The sequence below is a fragment of the Bombus impatiens genome, unplaced genomic scaffold (genome assembly GCF_000188095.3).
Source record: "Bombus impatiens unplaced genomic scaffold, BIMP_2.2 scf_2222, whole genome shotgun sequence".
NCBI classification, from domain to species: domain Eukaryota; kingdom Metazoa; phylum Arthropoda; class Insecta; order Hymenoptera; family Apidae; genus Bombus; species Bombus impatiens.
The window spans coordinates 431,335-441,215 of NT_178641.1; the positions used below are offsets into that span (position 1 = coordinate 431,335).

At 44.0% G+C, this 9,881-nt stretch overlaps 1 protein-coding gene across 5 annotated transcripts in view; it reads left to right on the forward strand.

Moving 5' to 3' along the window:
- LOC100746238 overlaps window positions 1-9,881 on the forward strand; it is a 191,328-nt gene that overhangs the window by 34,188 nt on the left and 147,259 nt on the right. The window contains exon 1 of one of the 5 annotated variants that reach the window (XM_024371861.2): window positions 7-807. The exons of the other annotated variants lie outside the window; for them this stretch is intronic. Coding sequence (XP_024227629.1) covers window positions 753-807 — 55 coding nt within the window. The 5' untranslated portion in view covers window positions 7-752. Of the gene's footprint in view, window positions 1-6; window positions 808-9,881 lie in introns of those variants that run through there. 5 annotated transcript variants of the gene reach the window in all.

Consider the following 9,881-nt stretch of genomic DNA (forward strand, 5'->3'; position numbering starts at 1 on the left):
ACGAGCCTCTCGTTTAAACAAGGAGGAAGACGAGACTAACCCTCCACTCGTGTGACTGTGTGCCGAGTAAGAGGAAGGAGGGGACAGTGAAGGTGTCAAACGTCCGCGACTCCTCATTGACATTTCCGTGACATTTAGTGCGCGACCGCGCGGCAGACGCGACGATTCGAGGCGACGCGACGCGACGCGACGGTGTTTTTCGTGTAACACGCGTGCAACATCGTTATGCCGTGCTGTTCCTCTGCTCTTACGAACACGACCACTGTCCTCTGGTAGCAAGGCCAGAGCGAAACCACGTCGCGCCGATGACGGATCGTCGTTCGTGCTTTATCGTCGCAAATTTCTTATCTACGCTTAACTGTTTAATGAAATTGATCGTTGGACGTGCAGTCGTTCGATAAAGGCAGGCTCGACGATCTTTCGCGTTCGTTGGCGACCCGTGCACAACCAAGTGATCGTTTCGGTGCCGGAGGCATGATCCTTGTCGGACTTGTGCGTTTGCGCGTGCTGCAGATTTGACGTTCAACAGGTGGTTTGGGTATCGCCAACGTGCACGAGCTGGAAAAGTTGAGAGCTTGACGAACTCGAGCTAACTCGCGCGTAGACTGATCGGGGCGATTGAGTCTCGTCGAACGGAAAAGGGGGTTGATCGTTGATTGCAAGGGAAGCTGTTCGTGTCGGAAATCAAACTGGACATACTCACCGCTACGTCGGGGCGTACGGAGTGGAGATGTCCGCGGGTCGCTGAGAGAATGAGGGAGCTGGACACCGAGAGCCCTGTTGTCTGGCCGGCCTGGTGTTATACTGGTGAGTCGATTCGTTTCGTACATTTTCTTTCATAGAGTGTCGAATCGTTAGGTCGTTGGCGAATAGATAGTTCCGCAACGAAACAGCCGGCAGACACAGGTTTGGTCCGTTAAAATTAAGGAGAGCGCAATATTTAACACAGAGCGACGTGATATTTATTATATTTTAGGTCTTTCTTGTAGAAACAGAGCTACTCGAAAAGAAAAATCGCGACCCTTCCATATATTTTTGACGTGGATTGTTTGCTTAAAGTCGTTCGACGAAACGAGAATCATCTCTTGAGAGACGCGTAATCTTATTGTAATGTCCTATCGTAGGAACAGTTGAGACAGGGAAAAAGTTATCGTATTAGTTTCGAGTTACTTAAATCTTTCGTTAGTGCGGAATTTTTTGCGTTATTTCCAGTTCCAGTGACACCATTTGTCGAGCAAATAAGCTATTAGCATCTTCATCAATTTCAGGTAGTATAACGAATCGAAGTTTAACGTTGATTCGCATTTTTATTCGTCCAATCGTCTATTTTTTGAGAAATGTATGGTATTCGTGGAGAAAAAGTTGAATACTATATTTAGTAATTAATTTCGTGGAATCTATTTCTCGAATATCGTTAATCTTTTTTTTTTATCTGTAGCAAGGCTCGATGGATCGAAAGATATTTTGTAAACACACAGTTTTTCGAAGCGCCTCGCGTCCAAAATATTTATCCTGCGGTAGTCGGACTTACATACCGTTGCCATTCATCGTCCAGGTTTCATTGAGAACAATGCTTTCCATTGATTACAATAATTGTACCCCGGCACGGATAGTACGACGTTGGCATAGGTCGTAAGTTATATGTCGCTATTCACACTTTTCTGAGTGAAAATTGCAATATTCATCGTTGCATCTCTTGTATTTCATTGGTAAGAGAAATTAATATATCATTTTTACACGATAAATAACAATACGTGCGCGATTGTCTAGATTTTCGTAAGTGTGACAACTATAATGAGGAAAAACTTTTTCAAGTTGCTTTCTGAACTTGTCGTTAAGCTTATATCAAGTACATAAGAATATTCAGATTTCTGTGAAAGTAAAGGTACAAATACTATATCTATACTCGGACGAAATAGGCATTTGCTGACATTTTATTACATTTGAATCTTCGTAAAAGAGATCATTTTATTAAAATTAATAGCCGTAAGCGCGTAATTCTGTGGACATTCGTAAGTATCACAATGATAAAGAGAATGACGAAGTATCGTTTCGAGGTCGGCAATCGTTTCCTCATGGTCGACGCTGCCTGCTCTAATCAGTCATACGTGTTGATAGGGAACAAAATTCTATCGAGTTCGTTATAACAGGATGCCATTCGCGGTGACGGCTTGCGCCAAGTTGTGAAACACATGTGCGTTTAAAGTAGGCGTTACTCTTCGTTATTGGAATTCGTACTCGATATTCTATCGACTGACGTACACGGGAAACAAACACGATCATCGATAAGGAATCTCGAATTACATTTTAAGATCACTTGGACTTGCGTAATAAAACGATAGCATCGTTCGATGATTATTTATAATTGCTGTGCAAAATGATTCGTCGATAGGCTGGTCGAAAATTCGATTCGTCTTTACTTTGATTATAATTCATATTTTTCAAAATACACTTCGAATTTTGTAGGTTTTGTTTAAAATAATATTTATCAGAATGTATCACGTACGATATTCTTGTAAAGCTCGACTTAACTTCGTTAAAAATACATTTGGCGTTGCAACAACTACTTTATCGCTAAACTTCGATAAAAAACAATTATATTCTTTGCTTCGAATTTTTATAATAATGTATAGATCTCATCCTTGATATCTATCCTCTTCGTTATTTCTTAATTCGAATGTTTCATTCACAATAGCAACCAGTTTATTAACAAACTCGAGGAAAAGGGACTACGCCATTCTGCCTGGAATTCCACGGAAATTCTTCCTCTAAAAACCTTTCGATATTTCTCGATTTCCTCAAACAAAACACGTAATTCTTCTCGAACCCATTACCTCTTCCTGAACAGACGTTTTATCTTTCCCTATCACTGGTTCGAACGTGGATGCGTTGAACGTTATTTTCGGTGCCCTTACGCCATAAAATGGATCCAACAGCATCTTAAAAGGATGTCTCGGTAGAGTGAAAAAGAGAGGAGAGACAGAGAGAGAGAGAGAAAGAGAGAGAAGGAGGGAAAGAAGATAGAGAGTCGGGGGAACTAATGTCGAAGTGTGTAATTACGGTTCTCGATCTTGACAATTAGGAGCCGGTGGAAGCTGTCGGTAGCGAATAGGCTGCCACTTAGCTGCCGAAATTCCCAACAGCCTTATCTTGGCGAATCGGGCTCGGTTTATTCGTCGGGCTCTTCTAATTAAGAGGGGCTCCGCTGATTTTTTCTTTCCTACTCCGGCGAAATTGCTCTCCGAACAACTATTCGCAGACAGTTCGACGGCTTCTGTCGCGAGATTGCTTCATCGTTTTTTGCAGCTTTCGTTTGGTTGACAGTGGCGCTTTGTTTCTATAGTTGCATCCTGTTCTTTTTCTTCGCTTCGTATCGTTTCGTTTCATTTAAATTGTCGTGTTAATGTTTTATCGAAGGATCGATCAGGAAAATAGTACGTTTGAAAGTTGGGAAATTAAAAAACGATTGTTTCGTACGGTAAAACCTTGAAATCCGATAATTGCTTACTTATCAATAATTTCGGAAAAGAAAAACGACCAAGAATACAGAGACGTTCTACTTACACTAAATGATGTAGAATTATAATGATCATAAGTAGAGGAATGGCTTGGAATAACGTAGGATGATAGAGAATTCTATGTGGATTTCAATCTACGGACTTTCCAAAATGAAGAAAACATAGCTTAAAAGATACTTAAATCATCTTCGAAAATAATGATCTATTCACCGGGCAACTTCACCACTCGACTCGTGAAAGTTTTGACATTAATTTTCATCGGAGTGGATCTTCCCAAGTTAAACACATTTATTCTCGTTCTACACCACTCGCGGAGAAGATCCAATTCATCAGGGATGAAAAAATGACTGACGGCACGGACCAACTGCTGACGTATCGAAGATGATGATGGAACGTTTTGTCATTTGCATGTGTCCCACGTGTCGTCAGTCCCGTTTGCCACAGAATGCGTTACAATGGCGACAGCAATCAGCGGCTTTTTCACGGGACATATATTATCTTTCGACCAGTTGATGCGTCTTCGTTAACTCGTGCCCAATGCAACTCGTGATTTGGCGACAGCTACGATCTCGCGGAACGAATTCGTCGCGATATAACGGCGAAGTAATGGCGAACGGAGCGTTCTCCAGACGAGTCAGCCGACTCTTTCACGCGGCCACTAATGAGATTAATGTTCGTACTTGTAGTGACTCGATGTTAACCGTGCACACCGGATTTCCCTCTGAGGTAATACGCGCAACATTTCCAGAACATTGTATTTATTTAATTATTTATTTGAAGAATAAAAAGATTGATAAATCGGGTCCGGTCAAACCCCTTGTACGTGCTATTCTGTCGGATCAAGTACAGAAAGGGGAAGAAATTTCTTTCGATTCAAAATTTACGAAATTTTCTATTTTTCGCGCTCGGATAACTTTTGAAACATACTCCAAAAGTATCGAATCAGGATTCGATGGTGGTACAACATTTTCCTCAGAAAAAATTGACACACCTTAACAAAATTATTTTATAATACTTTAACCTTGTAAATCGTTCTCTGTCTTACCGGTGAATTTGATTCGCTAGTTTGTATATTTTTTATGATTATATATTTGTTTTTCAAGTAGCGAAGCTCAAAGTGTTTCAATCTGTGACAACGTGCAGGATCGTGCGTCTCGTCGAGCTCAAAACGTTGAAACAGTCGTATCGAAGGAACGATTTTCGAGTTATCGGAAGAAGTGCGATCTCCAGTGGTTCATGAATCACTTATTATCATACGACGATGATCGCGCTGTCAAATTTCCAGCGTACGTTTCCATCGAACGAACGTTCGACGGATCGTCGAATTTTGCAACCGCTTGACCTCGCCGATTTTAATGATCGACGTTCGCTCGCCGCGTCGCAGATAATCGCCAGTAGATGAAAATACGAGTCGTACATTGTTATCGTGGTTATGTAAAAAGCAATCCCGAGGCATTCGAGTGGGAAGATTTGAGTTACGATCGGAAGGCGGTGTAATGCGGTAATTTTTCTTCCCCCGTGTTTTAAGCTTTTTTTCTAACTACCTTTTGCGGCTTATTGCGGCGACTGTGGTCACCTTCTTCGGCTATGACAATCGAATTTAATAATGTAATCGTCATCGATTGAAAAGATTTTCTTGATAAAGCGATTTCTAGAGACGAGAGGCCTGTAGCTATAGATTAATGCTACTTATTGTAATAAGTATTACGAGATACTCTCGCTACTTGAATCCTCGAGGGAAGCATCTTCTTAGCTATCGAAAGCACCATGTAGGGTCTTGAAGCTTCGAACCGAGGTCCAAGTACTTAAACGTTCATCCTCGACCTTTCTCTTTCCTCGGATAACACGCTGGTCGTCTGGCAATTCCCTTGTCTCGTAAGATTCGCCATCAGCCATGTTAAATATTGGCTGTCGCTCAAAATACAAACGCGACTGCTCGCTGCATCGCTGACCACTAGCCTCGTTGACGGCCGTCGCCGATTGACATGTTTATGGGCCACAAAGCATCTGCATCGCACATCCTTGCCCTCGTGAATGAAGCGCCATGTACATTCGTTTCGTTTTCATTGTTTCTGACTGACAATGAGTTACACGCGGCACCGCCCACGTGTTGCGTCGTTGTAATGTGTCGTAGTTTCGAACAGAATAGTTTCTCTAGGTTAAAGTAACTCGATGTTAGTGACGTGATTAAAATAACAAGGATGAAGTTCCTTTGAAAAGGAAGAAGTAATTTGGTATTCAGCCTGGAGATGGAAGAATGATCAGCGTAGAAAGACTAATGAAGTTGATTAACATACTGTAATTAGCAGAAAAATAATCTTTCTCTCTGTTGAATCATACTCGAAGAAGGAGATGAAGAATAATTTGGGAAAGGCGTTTGTCAAAAATTCGTTTCTTCGTTTTTCTGAATTTTCCAACCAAGAGACTCTTAACCACGATCTTTTGTACATTATCCTTGTCTTATATAATGAAATCAAGAAACACTCTCTTAAGTAACACGGGATAGATCAAGGTCGATGTTTTTAACATCAAGAAGAAGATATTATTCAAGATGTAGATACTGCTGTTTTTATGACATTTCTACTTCCTTCTACCGATGACGTCCATCGTCGTGTTTATTAATTTATACAAATTCAGATTCAAATGTATCTTTAACAGTAAAAATACGCGTATCCTGAATAATCACAAAAAAGCTCTTCCCCTTTTAACTTCTCGATCAAAGATCCTCGTACGATATCTGTTTGTTTGTCCAACGAATCGAAGAAAGATTCTCTTCGACAACATCGAAACGCGAGCTTTCACCAGCGACTATAAAAACAATTTTCAATAAAAAAAAAATAAAAAAAGAAAGAAAAAGCAAGTTACTCAAGCCGTAAGATATGAGTCTCCTTCCTTGCCATTTTCATTTCTTCCTTTTCTAGCAAAAACCGTTCCAACCACTATCTCCGTAGGAAATCTGCAACGAGTTGCATAACCAAACGAAGGAAAATCTTTTCCTAGCGCGGCAACGCATCCGTCTAAGCCGCGCGCTTGGTTGAACGCGAAGAAAAACGAGACCCCTTCGGTTTGAGAGTTAAGTTTCCAAACTAGCCACCAGCGTGTCGAGCGGCGAGACAAGTTTTCTCGTCGCTTCGACAAGAGAGGAGGAACTCGTTGAATGGATGGAGCGTGCGGTCGCGGAATCGTTTCGCTTCCATTGTGGCTGGCTGGCGCGCAGCCGGACAAACCCGAGTTCCTAGCGCAGAACGATCGCCCACGTATCGCCGTCACCTTGTCATGTTTAATTTGTCCGCGATCCGACAACCAGCCGACGTATGATTCGATAGTTTGTCGCGGAGCACGCGATCGTCGGTTACGATAAACGTCAACATCGACCGCGATTTTCTGCGGTCAGAGGGCCCCTGGCCTGGAGAATCGGTTTCGTTCCTCGAACTGCAGCGCGTTACGAGGAATTTCCGCGTTAGAAGCGATGAAATCTGAGATTTTCCAAGCATCGAAGATGATGTGTTTTTTTTACGAGCAAGGCGCGCAGTTTTATGCTTTAGCTTGACAGAGATTTTTCTCTGCAATTTGACGTCTTACCGATCACCGACCTACCGATTACATATTGATGCAACGCACAGTGTATTTCTGCTTTCTTCTTCTTTCTATCGGAGAATCAGTGTCATCGCTATCTCGGAACCCGAAGTTCCTTCCGATTGTTTCGAGGACGGTTAAAAATTTGTCCAAAGCTCACAACCGATCCGCCGTGTCTTTAACATTCATCGTCAAAATTTCTCCGAATACGCGTTACTTTCTTCTGCGTCCTGTGTCTTCGATCTTCTTCGCTTCTTTTCGCCTACTAAAAGCGACACGGTAATGATCGACGCGCGAGTCGATGACTGTCGATCAAACGAGAAGCTGCTTCGGTATCGGCGTAATGGAGCGGAGAGCTGGATCCGCCGAAGGGACAAACTAGAAGGGAAAAGAGAAAGAGGAGAGGGAAGAGAGAGCGGAGGGCCCATGGTATTACGCGGTTTGGGCTTCGTGGAAAGGGAGACCCTTCGTGTTCGCAGCCGCGAAATAACGTTGGTGGTTTGTGGTTTTTCATACGTGCAAGAAGTCACAATGGTGAACGAGTGATCCCTGTACGTGGCGAGCCAAAAGCCTTCTCTCTGGGCGTAGAGGAAGAAAAAATAAAAAGAGAAGAAAGAAAAAAGACGAGAAACAAGAAGAAGTGGCTTTTGTTCCCACCTCGAGCGAGCTCTTGGCGTTGTCCGCCACTTTTTCTCGTTTCCTCTGTCTCGCTTCCTCATCTTCTGCCCATAGCTTTCGTTTCCTTTCGACCGTCATCTGACCGGCGCGATGTTTCCTTCTCTCTGCTTTCTCGCGGTTGCAGCACGCTTTGTCTCCGAGAAAACGTGATTAGGAATGTTCGCGGAGCAATCTCGAGGCGGCTCCCGTGCTTCCGTCGTGATGGCGCGTCTATTAGTTTCTCGAACAGCGGGAGACGGGCTTTAACGAACATAGCCCCCGTTTTCTCTAGGCTTCCTCCTTTTACCGTTCGCCTTAAATCGCTCGAGGATCGAGCGTTTCCTGCTTCTGTGGAACAGGTGTTCCGATTTTAACGCGCCTCCATGAGAGCCGGTAGATTCTATTCGTCAGAGATTTCGCTTTGCGGCTTCGACTCGCGCGAGCCTTTTTCATGGAAACGCGATGCATGTGCTTTTGAAATTTATTATTTAGTATATTCGTACTCTATAACGTTGAAACTCTGCTATATTCGTTCCCGCGTATCACCCACATATCGTCCGTGTATTATCCAGAATCTTGAAATATCCGCGTTATCACCGAGTTTCTGCGATCTTCCTGGAACGTCAGAAGACCCGAGTGTCGCCAAGACGAATCGCGCGACCGATTCTAAGATTTCCTCGTGTTCGGCAAACGAAAAATCAAGTTTCCGAAGGCCGTGCGCGAACACCGCAAGCTCTCGTCTCGTTTCCAGCGTCGTTAACTCGAGAGAACATGGTCTCGACATGCAGACGAATCGTCCTGAAGTGGAGGAACGAGCGTGAAGTGCTGGAACATTCGCGGGCAATTACGCCTCGCCAGCTGGCGCTTGTCCGATTTTTCATCTTGACCGAACAATCCCGATTCGATTCCCCTTTTATCGAGCTCTGGCCATCCTCTCTTCCCGTTCTGATTGCTCGTTATCGACACTTTTCTCACTGGCTACTAGATAATGGCGCCAGGTAGGGCAACGCTTTCTTCGTTTCTTTCTGTCGTGGCCGAGCGAACGAGCGTTTCCCTAAAGATAAACGCGCGCACAACGAACGCCATGGAAGCCATTGAACGATTCGCGGGGGCAATTAAGCGACGTGACTCGCCCGATTCGCGCCATGGAAACGTCATCGCGCGATTAAGGACTCCCCTGTCACCTGTCGGAACGACAGGGCGCCGGCAACTGTTCGCACGCGCCTGCTGTTTTCTTCCAGCGATTCTCTCTTCGTCGATTCCCTTTTGGAATTCGACGACTGCTCGATCGTTTTGTTTGTCGTGTGGACGATGCAGTGTGCAGGGTGGTCGCCAGAGGTTTTAAGAGGAATAGCTTCTATGCTGAATACAAAGAAATTAGAAACCAAGAGAGAAACTTCGCTGTCTTAAACGCGTGGCTCAAATAATACGTCGAACGTAGAACCCGTGTACTCCACAAATTCGAAAAAATGATAAACCAACGTATAATCCAACGCGTCTCAGGAAGCCGGTGAAACAAGTATCCAGAACCAACCACGATACATCTCAAAACTTTAACCACCAAGATCCGCAAGCCAAGACTGAACGTAACGCTCAGCTTCGTAAATTCGAAATCCCGGCAAATCGAAAAGCAAGAACGAAACTCTGCAATAAACTGAAAGAACGCAGCTCGTCACGGTTAACAAGACTCTGTTATCCCGATACCGATATTATTTCGTCTCGGGCATGATTTCACTTTTCCGGTTGGCGGTCGATCGAATGCTCGCGAGCAAGAAGAAGCGGCTGCTATATATATATATATATATGTACCTTTTAACGAGAGGAATAAGATGCGTGAAATGTGTGGTGGCGCGTGTGCGAGATAGCTGTCGGTGCATGGTGCCGATCTAACGAGCCGTGAACTACACCTCGCGGCCCTATGAAAATGCAAATGACCCGGTCCCTTGGTCAGATAACGATTTTTTACGGCAACGGTCGCCGCTTCGAACAATCCGCCGAACGAATCTCGGTCGCGTGAGTTGGCCGCGCCGCCGCCGGAAGTCAATTTTAATCGCGGAGTGAGTCGTGTCGTCGTGATCGAACGATCTATCGCGGGTGTACCATGGTCGTTTTTTTTTTTTTTTTTTTTTT